Source organism: Artemia sp. Qi Xiang Cuo, chromosome 5 (genome assembly GCF_049724085.1).
Source record: "Artemia sp. Qi Xiang Cuo chromosome 5, ASM4972408v1, whole genome shotgun sequence".
Taxonomy (NCBI): Eukaryota; Metazoa; Arthropoda; class Branchiopoda; order Anostraca; family Artemiidae; genus Artemia; species Artemia sp. Qi Xiang Cuo.
The window spans coordinates 10,591,925-10,613,885 of NC_142798.1; the positions used below are offsets into that span (position 1 = coordinate 10,591,925).

The 21,961-nt window shown below is 35.6% G+C and overlaps 1 protein-coding gene across 2 annotated transcripts in view; it reads left to right on the forward strand.

Moving 5' to 3' along the window:
* Positions 1 to 21,961, forward strand: part of cyc (basic helix-loop-helix ARNT-like protein cyc) — a 201,646-nt gene that overhangs the window by 123,858 nt on the left and 55,827 nt on the right. For both annotated transcript variants that reach the window (XM_089089333.1, XM_089089332.1), the window contains exon 9: positions 17,550 to 17,677. In XM_089089333.1, the coding sequence (XP_088945459.1) occupies positions 17,550 to 17,677 (128 nt within the window). The remainder of the gene's footprint in view (positions 1 to 17,549; positions 17,678 to 21,961) is intronic.

The window sequence follows — 21,961 nt, forward strand, 5'->3', positions numbered from 1 at the left end:
GTCCTTTTCGTTTCGCCCTAAATGGTTTAAAATCTGTCCTTTTCGTTCGGCCATAGATGGTTTAAAATCTCTCTTTTTCGTTTGGCCCTAGATGGTTTAAAATCTGTCCTTTTCGTTTGGCCCTAAATGGTTTAAAATCTGTCCTTTTCGTTTGGCCCTAGATGGTTTAAAATCTGTCCATTTCGTTTGGCCCTAGATGGTTTAAAATCTGTCCTTTTCGTTTGGCCCTAAATGGTTTAAAATCTGTCCTTTTCATTTGGCCCTAGATGGTTTAAAATCTGCCCTTTTCTTTTGGCCCTATATGGTTTAAAATCTTTCCTTTTCGTTTGGCCTGTCATAATAATTTTTTGTATAATTTTCTATGCATGTCATATTCGTTATGTAAACAGATAGTGTATGCATAATCTAAAACAAATCTATGTCGCAATTTCTGAGTTGTTCTTTAAATTTTTGTAGAATGATGGTGTAAGTAAATTGAACATAATGTTAACCTCTTTCCATAATCTGTTGGATGTGCTTAGAATTCCTAGAACTTTATTGTGTATTCTTATAATGCGAACATTTTATATTCTGCTTTTGAATGTTATTTGCTTAAGAATAAATTTTGCATAATTCTTCAAGATTCTAAATCCACCCGGCGTGTTATTATGGGATGAATTGGGATTAAATTATAGATATTCTTTGCATAACTTTTCTTTTTATGTTTTGTTAGAAAAAAAATATATTTTTATCGTATCTCTGATGAAAAACTTACAGCTTTCCGCAAATACAAATTATGTAGATTTTTTTTATTTTGATTTTGATTCATGTCAACAATCATTTAAACTCTTACCGGGAAAGTTTTTAACATTTTATCTACAGACAGTAGCTTTGGATTGATTCTATGTCATCTTCGGCTCTACAAACTCTGTAATGTGCAGGGTTTGTTGGTAAGTATAAATTCGTATTTTGCCCTTTCTATGAAGAAGAACTTGAAGCTTTCCACAAATAAAAATTATGTCGATTTTTTTTCGATTCGGTATTTATTTTGACAAGTATTTAAACATTTAACGGATGATTTTTTTTATATCATATTTACGGACAGTAGCTCTGGGGCTCAGTTCATGCCATAGATTCTTTGGTTATGATCCATAATGTTTTTATTTACTATTTTTATTCATAATTTTTGAGTTTTTGATTCATAATTTTTGAAATTTAATTACATCAAAAGCAGGTACGTATGCAAAAAATTTCCAGGGGGAGGGGGGGTATGTAGAATTTTGATAATTTATAGAACAAGTGCAAGAAACTCTGGAAAATTTGGGAACCCAGGGGAGCCTTGGTCAAATGCCCCCCCCCCCCCGCCAGTAGGGTAAGAGATTCCATTTCTGGGGCGCCTATGTACCAAACAGGTTTTTCTGGTAGGTAAACAGGTCATCACACTCTTTGCCAAGAGGGATGTGTATAACTTGATTGGTGATTAGGATTTGAATAAAAGGAATGGTTTTCACTACAATTCATATTAGTAAGAGAATTGAATTCAAAGATAATAGTTTTTTTTATTTGCGAGGATATTAGTGGAGAGAAAAAAAAATGAGTGGTGCATTTACATTATTGGAGATTAATGGTGGAACTGACAGCAGCAGCAGCAGTAGCAACGATATACGAGTACCTAATGTAGCTGTGGAAATAACTGCTGGTTGTAGACTATGTCTTGAATGGGACACTATGTATGCTAGATACGTGATATCATTAAGCAAATTTAAGCAGGAGGAGCAGCTTTGTTTTTCTGGAAAAGTAAATATTTTCCATATAAATAAACTTCGGTCAGCATTAGATATCCTATCGAAATATATTGATGAGAACAAAATGCATCAGTGATTATTATTATTGTAATTATGTTCAATAAAACTGTTTCTAAATCAATGGTATTTTTTCTTTTTCTATAGTAGACAAGCGTATATTTTTTAGAGTACAAAACGAAATTCTGATTAGTGTGAAGATGGTTGTGAGAGAGTGAGGACTCTAAAAAATGGATAGATTTGAGAAAGAGCGAATCATGAGGAATCTAGTTATTATGGAAAAACGTTCGATTCTAGATGATGATTTTCTAGAGTTGTCTATTCAAAGGAAGATATTTTCTCGGGAAATGCTTGTCGATAGAATGAAAACTGATTCTCCATCATAGACTATTGCATGAAGCTTCTACATCGTGGTCCAAATGCTTTTACACAATTTATTGATATATTGATCACGACACAGCAAAATGATATTGTAAATATACTTTTAAACATTAGTTTTTAGAAATTTAGGACTTTTTTTTTCATAAGAAAGATGGTGCTCAAGGATGATTTACTCCTCTGTCTTCCTCTCTCTCAGACAATTTTTTGATGTTGCTAGCTCAGTTTCATTGTGGCAGTAAGAGCGTCAACACATGACAAAATGTTCCATACATGTCCACTATGTATGTACTCATTGGGCAGCTGGTCATCATGTGAGAATTGCACAATGATTGAGGAGTATGATGAAAAGTGTAGATTATACAACCCGTGTAAATTGCATAGAGGATATGCTGTACAAATTAAAGATTGTAATTCCTGTCTTGAAGAGGTGTGTGACTCTCATCCTAGAGGTCACCTATGCTCCAATTGTCATTATGAAAAATGTAAGCAGTGGGAGAGTACATATCCCGGTATGATTGGAAAGAATCCTAACCGTGATTTTAGTTTATTGCTACGAAATTGGTATCGTCGTGGTTTTAGATTGTTCTGGGAGGAGGAACCAGGTAAACGATTCAACTGTTGGAACAACAAGAGAATATGGTTTCTAAGTTATCGTTGTGAAGACAATGGGTGTTTTGATTATAAGCCCACTGATTTTTGTTTAGCTGTGACAGAATGTGATTCGACATTTGAGGATACTGTTTGTGAAATTGCTTCAAATGTGCAAATTGAAACACGTGAATTCTATAGAATGAATGAGAATAGTATCATTGACTATACAAAGAGATACGACAAGAGTGAAGTCACACTCTATTGTAGATAATGTGACCCTGACATTGCAGTACATCAGAATCGGTACACTGTGAATTCAGATAATCTACCTGCACTAGTTGTTGTTGACAAATACCTAGTAGTGGATGAAATCTAAAGAGTAGAAAAGTCGTTTTATCATGTATATATATATTTTTTTTTATTAATAAACAATTTCACATACATCTTTAGAACATTTTATTATTAGGGCACTAAAATCAATATTAAATACACATGTAAGTATATTCTCCACTAGAAAGTCGTTCAATTGAGGTAAGTCAACGTAGATGTTGAGAAACTGCTTGTAGGTGGGACCACGACATCTGAACATGAAAAAGAGTAGTGCATGAAAGCCACATATCTTAGTCGCTAAATCCTGTACTCTTTGTTGATTTTGAATAATGGTTTTCCCACTGCTTTCAATAAAGTTGCTGATGTATGGAACTTAGAATTTATACGATAGGCCAAGAGGATCAAAAAATTCAATAGTCGTCGCTGTTTGGAAGATGCATAGCCAATGACCGTTCGTCAAAGTCGATGGACTGCTATTAACACTGATTAGGGTATTGTTAACTCTTGGAATTTTTTCAATGAAGTCCGAGAGTATGCAATAGGACTTGTACTGGGACATGTATGGATCCATACTAAATACATTGATTATTTGGTTTGTGTTCATGGTGCTAGGTCTAGTAGAACACCGCCGTTGGGTGTGATTTCCCAATAGGTTTCAAATTGACTCAGTGATATTAGCGTGATACTCTCCGTCAGAGCATTGGCAAATGTACACTCTAAACTTACATTCCCTGTTCGTACTATACTCATATCCTGAGTCCCTGACAAATTCAAAACAATAACCCCATGATTTTTTCAAAACATTGAATCGGTTATTCCATTTTCAAATAGTTGAGAGTCATGATGTAGGGATTGCATGGTCAACTCATACAGAGTTCTATAGGATTTTTTGTCAAATGATAGAGTGTACAGTGGAATGCCATTCACTTTGCACACAAGGCTAGATAGACCGAAAAAATTGAAATCATGGGGAGATTCAGTCCAGGATCCAACGGCACTGCCACTCTTCACAAAGGCCAAAGCCAATTTTGATGGGATTTCTCCATTGATAAATGATGAATCGCTATAGCTACGAGAACCGGTGGCAATGTGACGTTGATTGGTGATTGTATGGGGGACAAGAAGTTTAATTTTGTTACCATTGGATATTAGATTTTCCACTGCCAATGCAACAGATCTCATATCTTGTTGTTTTCTTACGTTGAGAATTGCAGATGTGATAATAACATTTGCATCTGGTGCTGCAGGAAGTGTTTTTCTCAGAATGAAATTCTATGGGGCCATCTGTAACTTTATGTCAATCTTGACATTGGGTGGTAGCCATTGGGATATATTGAATATCTCATGATTTAATTTTCCAACTAGATGATACTCTTGGGTCACTGCAGTAGTCAACTCACCGTCAGTATCAACACCTGTTCGATATTCATAGCCCAATGATTGTCCTCTCATCTTCTTGTACGCCTTCGGCGTCATCATCATAAATTGTATGTAGCTTGCAGAGTTGGATAAATTATTGCTGGTTCTCACCAATGTTCCATTAATAAATACATTAATTTGTTTGAATAGGTTGTGTAGAATACAGTTTTCATAGGAGAGACCATCGCCGGCGGTTGGAGTTGTATTATCTGACTTTTTCTTCACCACAACAGTTAAATCAATAAATGTTGATGACAAATCACTGATATGGTATACATTTGAATATATTTGTCAAGGGTGAGGGTCAATGTGATTCTGTGTGGGATGCTAAAGGTAGGTTGCTAAAGACGTGACGCTAACCTCCAATATTTCGTCTGTTAAGAAAGTAACCGTGGACGTGAGTTATTTCGATGAGTCAGGTGGGTTGCGATACTTCACCTCAATAGACTTCCTTATTCTTTGAGCTAACAATCTTTTCTTTTTCTTCTTTTTCTGCTGCCTATTGGTCTTCGTTGTTTTATTTCTCAAAGTCCTTGTTGATGTCCTTTGCTTCCTGCCTGGGTGGAGACTGATGAGTGAATGACGCGAACGCATCCTTTTCAATCCCTCCCCATTTTGTCGAGATTTTAATTGTTCGCCAACGGCTCTTGCTGAAGATCTAATATTTTCTTTAACACTCTCCTTGAAATTCTTGCCCGACCCCCAGTCCTGTAGTGTGGAGGCTGCAAAATTTGATGCAGCAGGTACAAGATATTTTCTGGCAAGGGGTAGTGCAGAACGAAATAGCCTAGCAAACCAGCTACCAAGACCATAGCCAGACATTGTAGTACGCCCCTTGTAATAGTCCAATCCATTGCCTATTTGACGTGGACTCAAAGCACCAAGATAACAGTCAATATCGGGACAGACAAATGGAGTTTTTCTATTGTTCATTTTTTAGGTGATTGTATCGTCTTTGTCGTTGACAATGGGTCTAAAATGACATGTAATCACTGCTCGGCCTTTTGAAATTGCTATTGGATCACCTAATTCAGTTCTTAGTGTTAACTGAAAGAGTTCCAAATAGGAAGTGTTTACGGGAATATACTGAAGATGCTTTATATTGTAGTGGTGAACATGTTCTTGATTGGTTTTTCGTTCAAGAACTCGTAGGAGGGGAAAATTTGAATTACCATCCCGAGATATTTCCACAAATGAAGAGTAGAGAAATATACCAGTGTCCGTGGAGAAGCTGGGTGCATAGTCTGTATAGATAGCATGGTCACCACCACTGACATTACCTGTCTTAATAATACGTTTTTTAAAACCAAGAAACTTACGTAAATTCTCATTGAGGAAAATTCTTTCATTCTCAAATGAATTGGTAATATAAATTTTCCTTTGTTCAGTCGAGTAATTGAAAGTGAAACCACCTTTTTTTCGAATTGCAATTTTTTTGTTGATAACTCGACACAGTTCATGCATGTTCTTGTATTCCCTGTAGGGCATGTTAGCAAGAGGGTATTGAGTAGAGTCAAAAGTTGCCATTGCACCTTCATCATAGAATTCAAACGGTCTAATTTTTATTTCATATTTACGATCCTTTCTCAAGATGTCATAGGTATTTTGAAAATACAGGCGACCAGAACCACTTAATATGCACCGTCAAATTTGATGGCGGGTGAGAGTTTTGTCCAAACATCACTTGTCGTATTCAAGTCATTGTAGAGAGGATCGGAAACGTTGGACATGAGAGTTACAAAGAAATCAGTGGGCATTGTCAATATCTTCAACACTGCTCCAATAATAAAAATAAGAGTTGGATCCTATGCACCGAATACGTAACTGTTTCTAACCACCGCGGGTGATGGTCTGTAATATCTTTTCAATTTGATAGATTTCACTAGCATTTTTAACATTTTGCAGTTCAGAGTCATAAGAACCGAATAGAATCTATTCATCTTTTGTATCGCGCATAAGAGATGTGATTGGTGTAGTGTTAGTTATTTTTTCCGAGTTAAAAATTCCGGTAGACCATAAGTAAGTTCCCTGTTCAGAAACATTAGTTATTCAATCAATTAGAACAGTATCACCCCCATGGAATTTATTTTTCTTTTTGACATTTGATTAATTGGAATACTTTTTAAGAAAGGTGTCAAGTGTATTATAATACGAATGATGAACGTCCGTTGGCGAAGAGTTGGAAAATGAGCGATGAGGTCTTTGGTTATAAATCAACATGATTTTATCTAGATCATGAATAAAAGCCGGCGTATTTTTCAATGTACAATATCTTAATATTAAAAGTCCAATAGTTCTTATCACTAACTCGGCCAATGCTGCCGTTATAGGACTATGCTCATGATAGAGCAGTGTGCTTTATTTCTCTAGTACTTTTGCACCATTAGAATTAACAAACTCACTACCATGATCCGTTTGAATTTTTTTTATAACTACTTTCAATGGCCTGAGCAACTTCAACACCTCTCTTTGATCGCAATGGAATTGCATATTTAGAGCGACTAAAAACACTGATTGCAAGTAGAATGTACTTGTAAGGTGTATTGTGACGTCTTTGAAGCTCATCTAGAGTCAGGAGATCTGCTTGCATTATATCCAATGGGTAAAAGGCTTTAGTTTTTCGATATTGATTGGCACGAAGTCTATGATTTCTATGCAGATTGTAACTTGGTTCATTTTGTAGATAGTCTTGTACTCTTTTAGTGCGAACACCCGTGATTTTGGAAAGAGTTGCGGGGGAACTTAAACTCCCCACCTTGCCAATATTTTCATGAACATCTTTCAGAACTTCAGCCATATCGAATGTAAACACGTTGTGTAACGTCCGCTACCCTTTTGTATACTGACTGCTGCTGCTGCTGCTGATGGAGACATCGACTTGATACGTCTTCGCTTTTGTCTAGCTATCAGTTGTGTGCTAGTAATTTCCAAAATTGATTTAAAATATTCTTCTTCCTCAAGCTTATCTTTTAATGTTGATGATACTCGTTCATTTAATTTTTTTAGAATTTGTCTAATGCCAATAAGACTTTTGGTATAGTTTAATGTATTTAGAAAGTTATATAGATGAGTGTCAAATGATAATAACCCTTTACGATTTTTAAACATGTCATACATTAAATCAAGTATATTATAGCTCTTGTCCTGAATTATAATCCTTTCCCCATTGCTCTCAATTTGAATTTGACCACTTTCCAAGAGATAGGTTAGGAGTCGTTTTATTTTTTAACGATATTAGAGGGGCCTTAGATTTCCAAATTTAAAAAAAATTTAATACAATTACTCCTTCTTTAATGTTGTTCCAATAGCAGTAGCAGGTGATTCTTGAGAAGAAGATTCTTTTTTAGGATCAGCAGCAGCAGCAGTGGGTTTTGATCGATAGTGTTTGTCTACTCGGCGAAGTGCATCTTGAAGTAAAATCAGTTTTTTATCATCCTCAATAGTTTCAATGTCGAGGAATTTACTCATATTGTCCTCAAAGTGTTCGACGGGTGAGAGAGCGAGTTCTATTTGAGTCAATTTATAGGGTTTTGCCATTTAAAGAAAACTGTTTACAGTTCCTGCAATTATTGGCAGTAAAAGTGTGAAAAAGCTACCGCCTGTCTGAACAAGTCGTTTCCTTTTAAAATTCTTTCCTTTCTTTTTAGAGGCCAATGTACAGACACTGAAACAATTTTGCTGTGCCTGTCGTTTAATTACACATAACAGTTGAGCCCTGGACATGGTTAAATTTATACAAAGTTAGTATATTATGATAATGAACTCGTTGTCGATGTAAGATTTGAGCAACTACTTCTTAATAGGAGGGTTTGAAGTGTTTAGAACTGAAAACAAGTGCCTATTTTCATGTAGTTTCTTCAGTGTCATGATAGCGACTAATAGGTCTTTTTAGTGTTCACCGGGAGATATACTGTAATTTCATTGTCGAAAATATCTGTGACTACACGCAGATCCTCGGTTGTCTTTTGATTAAGATCCAGCAGAATATATCCGTGAGGTTTATTATTTGCCTGATTGTAAGCTGAGAGTAGAAATTTAGGGGCACCTGGATAGATCTGTTTATTGAGGGTTATTAGCGAGCTAGAATCACGAACAACTCTGTAGATGATATAGTAGGTACAGTTCAAAGCAAGTGTTCGCATACATTTGCTTTGCTGAAAGAGATTGTGCAGAACCAGAGTAACGGAAATCTGTTCATGATGAGAGCGAACAGTGAACAATTGCAACATTTCCTGGGACCATTGTTCAATAGATTCAGCCAGATCGTCAATGATCAGCCAAGAGTTTGGTTCAATAATGTTGAAAACATCAAGTCCCTGTATGAACTGTATCTGCATCGATCCCAGGGTGGTGACGTCAATTGTTTTGATTTTGGTGTATGACTCCTGCCAAATACTATAGCAATAGTAAATATTTTTCAGCTTTTCCGCAAACATTTTATCACAATTTTTAATTATTTTAGTTAAGAGTGTTGTTTTGCCCGACATTGAGGGTCCACACAGAAACGATCTGAATGGTGTTTTAAATTGATACATGTTCCTTTCAGCAGTTCACCTGAAAAACTAGCTGAAGACCCTAATTGTCTAATACCTAAATAATTTTTTTTTCCCTAATCCTCTGTTCTTCAAGAAGAAGAAGACAAAGACAAAAGACAAAGAATCATATTTTTTTTCTTTTATTATATTAACGTAAAATTTTAACAATACATTGAAAAAAAAATACACTTTTTTTTAAATTTATTCATAATAAAAAATACAACAACAACATTTACATAGGTACACACACACACACACACACAGATAAAAAACACTTTTTTTTTTGTTTATAGAGAAAAAAAAAACGTTAAATTAGAGAGAGCACTTGAAAAAATAAATTTCTTTTTTAATTTATTTATAAAACAAAAAAATACAACAACATTTAAATGGGATGTACACAGAGAGAAAAAAAATTTTTTTTTTTTTTTTTTTTTTAGAGAAAAAAATATTAAATTAGAGATGACACTTGGAAAAAAAAAAATCTGCTCCAAGTCCAAAAAAAAAAAGATAACTTTGGTGACGGTGCGCCCCCCGCGCTGGCGGCGGCCGCCCCCCCCCCCGGGCCGCGAGGCCCCCCCCCCCGGGCCGCGAGGCCCCCCCCCAAAGGTTTTTAGGAAATTAGTTACAGGACTTTATTTAAACCGAGACTTTCCCGGTGGGCAATACATTCGGTCCGGTCTGAAGTTAAATAGTGACCAAGGGGGAGGGTGGTCACACCATCTTGACAAACATAGACCTTGTCTGAAATGGTACTCATGGCTATTTTCTCTAGATTTACAGTATAGTTCCTGTACTTCAATGAACGAATTGCCGACAAATTGACTCGTGGAATGATATTGTTAACAATGAAAGTCCAAAATCTGTCAATGTCAACATTCTTGTTCGCATAGCATATGAATACTATTTTGAACAGTTTCTTGAGTTCCTCGTCGTGTTAATGTCGAAATTCCACATTTGGACCGAAAAGCATAACACGAGAAATTAGGTCGCTTCCCGTTTGAGATTTTAAAAATAAAAGTTGATTGGGCGCCCGACGTTTTACTAGCTCGGGGTAAAGACCACCACTGCAATTGGTGTAGTCCATCCGTGAGCTGATAATTTCACCGTGCGCCAAATCATCCTTTAGATTTGATGTTTTTGCTTTGTGCAGTAGAGAATCCGTGTCACCGTAGCAGACCTCGACTTGCCCCTTTTCCGGCCACTGTACCCTAGCCACATTGTAGTAGAAGTCCAACATGAGCTTTTTAGAGATCTCCAGGATAGTGCTGTCAAGTACTCGATTTAGCGATAGGTTTAGACATCTTTTTTTCATATTCAAAAGGAACCTTCCCTGACGACGTGGGTTCCAGGAATAAAAAGTGGGGTCGTCCCTATATCGAGACCCGTGGTCGGGCGCTGGCAAGACGACACACCACTTCATCTTGTGAACACTCTCACACTTTGCCGAAAGCCGAATTCAAAATGAGTTTATAAATTTCTTTTTCAGCTTTCGTCTTTGCTGCAGAACGTTTGCCGACAAAAGTGTCAACAAATGTTTTCAAATAAGGTTTTTGACTAAACTCGAGTGCTCGGTGAAACTTTGTGACGTTTAAACAATTGTTACAAATCCATTTTAACGATACATTATGCACAACTATGTTTTTTTTCGGCAGAAGGTCGGAAATAAGTTTTTATTTTGAAGGCACCCAAAGCAATCCGTCCACCTCGACTAAACGTCTATTGAGAGGGATCAAAGAGTATTTAGTCACAGGTATATTGATACACGTTAAAAAAAAATCCTTTAGTGAATCATGAAGCTCTACTGGTATCTCTCCATCAATTTCAAAAAACCATCCAACCGGTCCATACTCCTCAACAGAGTTGTCGCCAATGTTGAGGAACTGGGGAGCTTGAGGGTCACTGAGCCATTTATAGTCACCGCAAGGTCGTGCACAATGGGACATGGCCGAGGGGTAGAGAGAATTCATATCGAGGAAAACTGCATTTGATTTTGTCCCCGTCTTCTCCCCCGTAGGATCAGTTTCCAAGATACGGTCTCCGTGACAAACAAAACCCCCCCTCATTGACCTTTCGATGAACAGAGGCTGATCAATGTCAGTAATTAGCCCGATTTTTTCCCCACTAATTTTCAGGATGAGGTCCATCACTAGATGAGGCGAAGAAAAATAATAGCCCAAAACAAGATTAAATTCCTCATAGATTTTATCCGTATTTCTACGCATAATGTCTAACAAAGTTAACACGTCACTCGACAAATACAGATTGCAGTAGTCAAATACATTTTTACACCCTCCCACTGCCCAAACTTTTTTAGCAAAACTGTATTCCTCGAGGATGCAACTACGATCGTGAAGACTGTCGTAAAACGATTCAATTGGAGGAATAGTCTCCTCGGCGAATCTCGACATGGAACAATAATGGTCATAAGGATAGATGCCCTTGACGGTTAACAAATCATATAAATCATTTGGAAATTGTTGCTTGAGAAGGGGGAAAGCGTTGCAACCGTCATCGTTTTTCTGCACTTGAATTAATTCGCTCAATGATTTGGGAAAAAAACTATAGGAATCTAAAAAGCAAATTTTATTCGTGTACTCAACGCCGGCTTCCACAAATTTCCACATAAATTCCAAAACAAGCAACTTTTCCGTGGATTTAGGTATGATTTTGTACGTAAAGCTGTCTATCACCCTTGCATCATCATCCACTGTTCCATTTATTTGAAGATGTGCCAATGCAGGTAGCACATACTTTAGATCATAGTTAGAGTTATGTATAAAAACCTGTAGAAAAATTTGTTGTTTAATTTTTAAATTACATGAATTGTGAGCCCACCCCCGAAAGTTACTTTTCCCTGTTGAATTGGGGTCAATAAGGTGAGTGTGGTCCTGCACCGCGTCTTTTGGGGCACGGACATCCCTAGACACCCAACAAATTGTCCCCTTTTCCAACGCCAAGTGTTCATTATCCAACACTGTCATTGGGTAACTAGTAGGACGTACTCGTGAAATTGCCCTGTTTTCCGTTTTTATTAAAGAAACCAATAACTTTTCCATCCTACCCTCCTCGTCCATAGTCAAAAAAAACTCTTCCCATTGCATGTTATTGTTGGTGTCGCGACGGGCATGTGCATAGGAACACGCAACTAATTTGTGTTCCTTGACTATATTTGTCCTTGATGGGTCTGATACCTCAACCAGTCTTGTTTCACAGTCCAAAGACATTTTATCAGATTGCAGAATAGAATTTTGAAAATTATTAAATTGTAAAGTGTCTTTGCCTTCTACCGGCAGTACAATTCTCTGATTTCCATGAATTTTGCAAGTTTCCATGTGATCTGAAAAAGTTCGCTCAGATCTCAATGAGGAAAGGCACATGGGACACTAGAAACGTTCACCTTTCTGAACGCCTTGACAGAGGAGTCGACTTATCGCCGTAACGGGGAAAAAATTACCATAAGAATTTACATCTTTGGGAGGCTGGTAAATAACCCATGCACAATTTTTTACATTTTCCACTATCGGTGTTCTCACTGAGTACAAAACCCCTTTTTAAATCGGTTTTTTCCCCCCATCTACAAATTCAGTGTCATACTGGAGAACACCCACCCCCACCCCACGATTTTAATTTTCTTTCTCGAATATACTTATTTCTTTAAAGGACACCGGATAATTTACATCTAAACAATAAAAATTTACTTTAGGGAAATTTTTTACACCGTTACGTGCAAGTCTGTCGAGATTTTTCATTGTTGAATCATTTTTTACTGTCTTGTGGGCCGCTACTAACAACGCATACTTGAAGCATTGAAGTCCAGTGTCAAATGTAAAACCCTGAACTCCTCTGGTAGTCGACAAATCTGGGTGACATTTTATTTTTAGATTACCTGCCCCCCTTAAAATAAAGTTTTTTTTTAAATCTACTGAGATTCAGATCCATGCTTTCAATGTATAAAATGGTGGCACCACTCCCCCTCTCGATAAATGTATCCAAATTTTAAATTAGTTTATTTAACCAGTTGAAAAAGTTGTCTTCAAATTCGTTTAGACCTGGGTAAAAAGTCTGGTTGCCTGTCTAAAAATTAAAATAAAAAACGTCCCCAGATGTCCCCTTTTGCAAATAAACTTTTTGGTTGACTGATGCTTTAATTCCCCCTTGACCTCCCCATTTCTGGATCTGAATCTCAATAAGTGCTCGAATTTTGTCGATATAGCTATGGAGATTTTTCACTGGGTCATTTAAAATAACGCCAGCGTTTTCCTCGGGAAGGCTAAAATCTACCCTGTATGTTTGCAAATGGTTTAGAGCAGAGTCTAACAGATAAAAATCAGCCTAGTCCGGGGACGTAGCACTGTTTTGATGTCCTGACTCTGTTTGTTCAGGACTCAATTCACTAATTATAACGCTCTAATTAAAAATGTCCCCGGAAGAATTAGGGCCAACAATTTGAATAAGACTGTCCATTTCTTCAGCTGTAAATTGAAAATCCAGGGGGATATCAAATAACATACCTTCACTAACCTCTGGCGAGAGGGGGAAATTACCCAAAATACTTTTACTTCCATGACAAGGTAATTCATAATTTTTAAACTGTTACCCCTTAAAAATGAAACATAATTTATTAAGTTTTTTTTTTCTTTTTCCGAAAGTTTTAAAAAAATATTAATACACTTTTTTTTTTTTTTTAATTAAAAGTTACCCCCCCCCACCCCCTCCCAGGGAGAACCCTTGGGCCCCGGGCGCTTCCTTCGATGTAGGAGGATCGATACCCTTTCCGAGTTGGAGGGGGTATAGGCCTTCACAACACTGTTCAAATAGAACAGTCTCAAATTCTTTTTCTTGAACCTTTCAAAAAAGGCAATTATTTGCCTGAGTTGTTTCAAAAAATAATAATATTTTCTTTTGCATGTGAAAGGCATAATAGGAGATTATTCAAAGGACTCTTCTTATCGTAAATATATATCCTGTTTCAAGAAGCTCATTTAGAATTCAAATTAGATTAAAAGCGATGGGATCTTTGATAAAGCGAAAATGGTTTTAGTGAAATTATACCAGTTTAAGTCATTTAGAATTCAAAGTAGATTAAAAGCAATGTGATATTTTATAAGGCGAAAATGGTTTTAGCGAAATTATATCAGTTTAAGGGTGTCTTGTCGACCGTGAAATAGCCAAATGTTTAAAAGGAATTATTGAATTAGAACGTATCTTGGCTAGAAGTTACAATGTAAGTTTTTTTTTTTTATTTAGAAATGCATGATAAGCACTCCTTTATCTATATTGCTAATTTGGTTAATGAAAGAAAATTAAATAGCTTAGAAACAAATTTTAAATTTTTAAAAAGCTATGCGCCTGAGAAAATTTTGTATTATTTTTGAAAATAGGGATGGAAGAAAAATTATGTATATACTCATAAATTCTGAATGGACTTCTAGATCTGAACTCCTTGGTAAGACGTGAGGGGGGTGTGCCATGGAACTACTGCGGGGGTCAGAGGGCTCTGTCACTACAAGTCGGGTGATCGATGCACGGTCTTGATAGTGTGTAACTTGTCTAGCGAGTTGGATAGCGGATGCTCTTGTTACCTGTATTAATAAATGTTTGCCAGATCTTATTTTCTTCTCAGAAGGGGGATTATTGAATGTGTCTTATACATTTAAAAAAAAAACAAAAAAAAATTTAGCATGTAGCAAAAATGTATTTTGAGTTTTTGGAAAATAATTAAGTTTATATTAGACATATAAAGTAGTGTAAAAAAAAAACATCTTTATTTCAAAATATGGGGTTTTTTTAGTGGGTTGGTGGGCCTTTTTTAAACTGCTCCTCCCTCCCCCCCCCCCCAAACTCTCACACTCTTTGTAACACGCAAGCTTTTCATTCAAAGCAGAAAAATACATCATGTTAGGAAAAAGCTTTATTTCTGAATGATAATGAACTGTTTTTCAAAACAATTAAAACTTGTAAACATACCTATGATGGATAGATTTTATTTACATAATAGAAAAAAAGCGTAAACTTTAGCGTAAAGATCGAATCCTTATGATTTCAAATATATCAGTTTCATCAAGTTTAGCTATAGCGGTCAAAAATTATGTGCCTGAGAAAAATTTGCCTTGTTTTCGAAAAAGGGGGAAAACACCCTCTAAAACTCATAGAACTTTAATGAAAATCACATCATCAGAGAACACTACTATAGAAGTTAAAATCGCCTATCTGGAGCCCCATGCGAACTTAAATTAAAATGTAATTTTAAATTTTTATTTAACCCAAAAAAAAAAATAGCTGGTCAATAGGCCCCCCTTTCCCACTAATTTTTTCACCCATTACTGTGTAAGGACCGCGAACGTATAACAACCATAGGGAAACACCTAGCCGGGGAACTTTCACCCCCCCCAAAAACTCTCACACTCTTTGTAACACGCAAGCTTTTCATTCAAAGCAGAAAAATACATCATGTTAGGAAAAACCTTTATTTCTGAATGATAATGAACTGTTTTTCAAAATAATTAAAAATTGTAAACATACCTATGATAGATAGATTTTATTTACATAATAGAAAAAAAGCGAAAACTTTAGCGTAAAGAGCGAATCCTTATGATTTCAAATATATCAGTCTCATCAAGTTTAGCTATACCGGTCAAAAGTTACGCGCCTGCGAAAAATTTTCCTTGTTTTCTAAAAAGGGGGCAAACACCCTCTAAAAAACATATAACGTTAATGAAAATCACATTATCATAGAACCCTAATATAGAAGTTAAAAGCTCCTATCTGGAGTCCCATTCGAACGGAAATTAAAAGTTCTAATGTCCTTTTTAAGTAACCCAAAAAAAAAAATGGAGGGCATCTAGGCCCCCCCTCCCACACTAATTTTTTCCCAAAGTCATCCGCCGTGACATCGGAATTAGACAAACCCCGTTTATAGCAAAAGCCGGTGAAATTTATCCCCCCCCCCAAAACTCTCACACTCTTTGTAACACGCAAGCTGTTCATTCAAAGCAGAAAAATACATCGTGTTAGGAAAAAGCTTTATTTCTGAACGATAATGAACTGTTTTTCAAAACAATTAAAACTTGTAAACATACCTATGATGGATATATTTTATTTACATAATAGAAAAAAAGCGTGCTTTGACATTTCTATCGAATACAGTCGACATATTCTTAAGATTTGGTATTGTTGGAGGGGAGGGGGGCTGACCCTCAGAAAATTGAATTTACTAGTAAAACGTTTTGCTTAATTTTTTTTTGGGGGGGAAATAAAAGAATGAAAAGTGTAATCACATTGAAAATATACAAATACATTTTTTTCAAAAGTTAAAAATATATGGTGTACTATAAAAAATGTCTTAATGAATAATGAAAATTGGAATGCAGTGTCGAGACATTATATCAGGGTTTTTTTTTTAAATTAAGTACTTTTTAGCATTACAAGTTTTTTTGTTTTTTTTTATAAAACCGAATAATTAATTTGTTATATTGGACAAACCGCGAACTTTCTCTAATCAACTGACACACAAAAAATCAATGTCATAATAAAAAAAAAACATGTATATTCCCTGAACTAGAAATCGCGTAAATCTCTTTGAAAGAGTGTGATGACCTGTTTACCTACCAGAAAAAACCTGTTTGGTACATAGGAGTCCCAGAAATGGAATCTCTTACCCTACTCCCGCCCCTTGGTACGTCCCAGATTGAAATCATCGGTAACTCTGATGAGCTATTTTAATTTGCTGCTCATGTGCGAAGTATCAAATACTAAGGTATCCGAGGGGTCATATTGCCAACTCCCCAAGAAACTATGGAAGAATATTTGCAAACAAAATTAAAACTATGGAAGAATATTATCAAATAAAAGTAGAAATATCTATCAGGTAAAACTTTTAATAAGATAGTGAATAAAATAAAAAGCCAGAATATCCTGGCTCCACGTGAGGAAGCGGAAATATATCAATGAAAGGGAAAACAAGAAAAACTAGACTAAACAGATACCATTCAATAAAATGACCTAAAAAGATGAAAAGTATGTATGTGTAAATTAAGAGAGAAAGAAATAAAGACACACACAAGTGAATTACTATTACTTTTATTTATTTATTGTTTTTATTGGTTAAATTAGGTCGATGTGAAAGATCAAGTGACTGATTAGATTGATTCAATCCCAAGCTTGAATTGTTGGTTGTGTTGGTGTTGTTAGTTTCGAATGTTTTTCTTATTAACAATTTTTTTTAAGAAGTGATACTCGGTTATACATTACACAGGATACCTGAAAGGGTTCCATGTTTGAGGGATAAAAATCTAGATTTGCCCTCCAAAAAGTGTTGGATAAATCTAAGTGTTGCGGATCTTTACCTCAGTGGTGTTAGACTGATTGAACTAGATTAAATTAGATTGATTTTATGGGTAGATTGTTTGAACTAAATTAATAAGACGAATGGAATAGGGACGACGCAATTCCAAGCTTGAATTAGTTGTTGTTTTCTAAATCGTTTTCCTTATTAACAGGATATTTTTTTCAGAAAAGAAATACTCGGTTATACATTGCACAGGGTACTTGAAGTCATGGGCTCCTAGCAAACTAGGCGCTGTTCACAATAGCTACAGAGATGACGGGTCTGATGTTGAATCCTGTAACCTATCTTGTCTAGTAGGTTTTTACTTCTCCTAATTCTTTTCCTCTTTATCAACTTTCTTTATCGTTTTTCTCTTTATCTTTTTATCTTTTCAGTTACAAAACACCAAATCAAAGAGTATGGAAAATTGATAGAAGGGAAAACAAAAGTTCAAATCAGCGCTATCTAGCTTTACCCTTCTGAACCTTCTTTATCTTTTCCTTTTTTCAGTTATAAAACACCGAATCAAAGAGTAAAGAAGAGAGATAGGAGGGAAAACTAAAGTTTATATTTGATAAGTAACAATCTGTTCCATCTAGCTTTATCCTTATCAACTTTCTTTATCTATTTATCTTTATCTTATTCTCTTTGCCATTTTCTCTTTCCAGCTATAAATCCCCAAACCAGCAAGTTCAAGAAACCGATAAAAGAGGGAACTAAAGCTCATAGTTGATGAGTAACAACTAACACCATCTAGACTTATCCTTTATAATCTTAAAGTTAATCGACTTATTCACAAATTCCTGAATGCCTTGAAATTTGCGTTAATCTTTAAGAAGAATCCTAATTTGTTAAATTAAATAATTAAAATCTACTATGAGATGCAGTTTTCCCAAGTGTCCCCTAGCTCAATTTCTGAGCGATGTCTGATTTTTCTTGAAAACGACGGTGTAATAGCGAATGGTCAACAATTCAAGTCTAAATAAAAATATTGTTTTTTTTTAATTTGTCAGTATTGGTGATGATTGGGTAACGGGGGCCTTCCCCAATACCCATTTCTCCTTTCCCATACTCCCGGTTATTATAAGAACTTCTTTAGTGCGATTTATGCTTACCCTACCAAGGTTGGGCATGTAAAGAATTACCAGCAGAACCAACAGAACCTGCTCTTTTTTGTAGTAAGATTTCTGGTCTTGTTAGTTTTCTTTTTGATATCAGTTTTGTTATTAGTTTAGTCTTGGCAATTACATGATCACTAGCTCTATTGGTGGTCACCAGATATGGAGTTTTCCCAGCACAACAGACGAATAATCTTTAAACATGAGTACTTTTTAAGAGGAATACTTATGACCTTGTTTATATCTTCAATATAGAAGGTTCTTGAAAGGGTCGCAAACTCTTGTCTGTGGTACTTGATGTGCCGTAGGTCTACAAACAGGGTTTCCAGCCCTTTCAAACAGTTCGTGGTAACGAACTGTAAGTAAGGAGCGACCCGGCTCAATGGTAACTGAAACTCGAAAAAACGGAATTTTGATACCAATAGATACATCAAAAGAATCAAATTTTAATGCTGATTTCAAATATATAAGTTTCATCAAGTTTAATCCTACCCATCAAAAGTTACGCGCCTGAGAAAATTTGGCTGATTTTCGAAAAAAGGGGGAAAGACCCCCTAAAATTTCTAGAACCTTAATGAAATTCACACCGTATATTCAACGTATCAGAGAACCCTACTGTTGAGGTTTCAAGCTCCTATCTACAAAAATGTAGAATTTTGCATTTTTTGCCAGAAGAAAGATTACGGGTGTGTGTTTATTTGTTTTTTTTTTCCAGGGGTAATCGTATTGACCCAGGGGTCCTAGAACAGCGTAGGAGGTCTAATTGAAATGGAAATTAAAAGTTCTAGTGCTCTTTTTAAGTGACCAAAAAATGAATGGAAACTAGGTCCCCTCCCATACTCATTTTTTTCTCAAAGTCATTCAATCGAAAATTTGGGGTATCTATTTCGTTCAGCATAGTCGAAAATCTAATAAATATGTCTTTTACGATGACTTAATCTCCCACAGTTCCCAGGGGAGGGGCTGCAAGTTTTGAACTTGGCCCATTGCTTACATTTTGTTTGGTTTATTGGGACGTATACAGACATTTTCCGGACGGATTTTTTTCTGGTGGGGGGGGGGGCTGGAGAAGGGGATTACTCGGGAGAATCTGTCCGGGGAGGATGTTTGTTTGGGGTAAGGGACATTTCTATGAAGGGGGCGCCGGATTTCCAAGCATTATTTAAAAAACGATCAGAAATTAAATTGAAAAAAATAAGTTTTTCAACTGAAAGTAAGAAGCAACATTAGAACTTAAAATGAACAGAAATTATTACGTATATGAGGGGGTTCTCCCCCAAGTCAATACCTCGCTCTTTATGCTACAGTTTTTTTTTAGTGCTTTCAAAAAAGCTAACTATTCTAATTAAACGGCCTTTGTGATTCAGGGGTTCGTGAATTAAAATTTTTTTTAACTTTTAACGTAAAGAGCGTGGTATTGACTAGGGGGAGGACCCCCTCATATACGTAATAACATATACTTAATAAAAAAAACAAGCGATACGGCTCAATAGTAATCAAAACTTTAAAAAACGGAACTTTGATGACAATAAATGTATCAAAAGAATGGGCTTATAATGCTGATTCTCAATATATAAATTTTAATAAGTTTAGTATTACTCATCAAAGGCTACGAGTCTGAGAAAATTTACCTGGTTTTTAAAGAGGGGGGAAACATCCCCTAAAAGTAATTTTAATGAAAATCACACCGTCAGATTCAACGTATCAGAAAACCCTATAACATAGGTTTCGAGCTCATATCTGCAAAAACCTGCAACTTTGTATTTTTTGCCAGAAGAAAAATATACGAATATAGAAGTTCGTTACGTAAGTTAATTTGTAAATTACGTCAGAACCAAATTTAGAGACAGCAATTTAGCAAAAGAACAGTAAAAATTTTTATGCAAATTTTGTTTACTTATTCAATGACAGTGAGCCAAAATAAAAGCTGCATTAACTAAAAACGATCAGAAATTAAATAAAAAAAAACAAGTTTTTTAAACTGAAAGTAAGGAGTGACATTAAAACTTAAAACGAACAGAAATTATTACGTATATGAAAGGGCTGTCCCCTCCTCAACGCCTCGCTCTTTACGCTAAAGTTTTTTATTGTTTTAAAAAATAAAGTTGTGAGACAGAGTCAAACTTTAGCGTAAAGAGCGAGGCGTTGAGGAGGGGACAGCCTCTTTCATATACGGAATAATTTCTTTTCGTTTTAAATTTTAATGTCGCTCCTTTATTTCAGTTTAAAAAACTTGTTTTTTTTATTTAATTATCATCAGAATCATCATGCCTCATCCTAGTTATCATCGTCATTATCGTTTTTAGCTATAAAATCTGAAAAAAAAATATTTATTTGCTGTGGCAGGTTTCTTCTTCATCATCTGATTAGATTAATACTCATGATTAATATCTCACGATAATACTCATCAAGATGAACACTCATGACCTTATTTATATCTTCAATATAGTAGGTTCTTGAAAGGGTCGCGAACCGTTGTCTGTGGTACTTGATGTGCCGCAGGTCTACAAACAGGGTTTCCAACCCTTTTATCATCAGAATCATCATGCCTCATCCCAGTTATCATCGTCATTATTGTTTTTAGCTATAAAATATGAAAAAAAAAATATTTATATGCTGTGGCAGGTTTCTTCTTCAACATCTCAGTTCAGTTCAGTTTATTTAACATCAAAATACATTTAACAAATATGCCAATACCCGCCCCAAGAAAGATACCGAAAAGCACTTGTGACTGGGCGGGTACATACACTAAAAAACAACACACACAAATTACATACAAACACTAAAAAAAAAAAAAAAAAAAAAAAAAAAAAATCAATCTCTCATCAATTCATTTAATAAATAAAAAAAAAAAAAAAAAAAAAAAAAAAAAAAAACTGAACCTTGACCTAACAAATATTTTTTAAATTTATTTTTAAATAACCCCAGGTGCTCAGCCACCCGAATGCTCTCCGGAATAGAGTTCCACACATTAGGTCCTGAAAATTTAGCATGGAAGCTGGCCCTGGTTCCACTTCTATTCGGAACAATGAAATCACTAGCATGACGAGTTTCATAATGGTGCAGAGACCTATTGTCATTAAAATAATCACGAAAAACCTCTGGACTAACATCATTCCAGCATTGATAAGCAAAAATTCCTATTTGGTAGTCTCGTAGCTGTCCTACATTCAACACTTGCAACTTGTTGAAGCAAGCTGAAGTGTTATTTACACCTTCAACATACCCACCAATAAGACGCATCGCTCTATTTTGAAAAGTCTGAACACGTTTAAAATTCACATAAAAATTACTTGCCCATAACATACAGCCATACGAAGCATATGGGTGGATCAAAGCATGGTATAAAAGCAATAAAACTCTCTGAGGTAAGAAATTTTTAAAACGATGAATCGCTCCAAGGCCACGTGCAACCTTTGTGGCAACAACATCACTGTGGCGTTTCCACGAAAAATTACAATCAATATAAACACCTAAGTA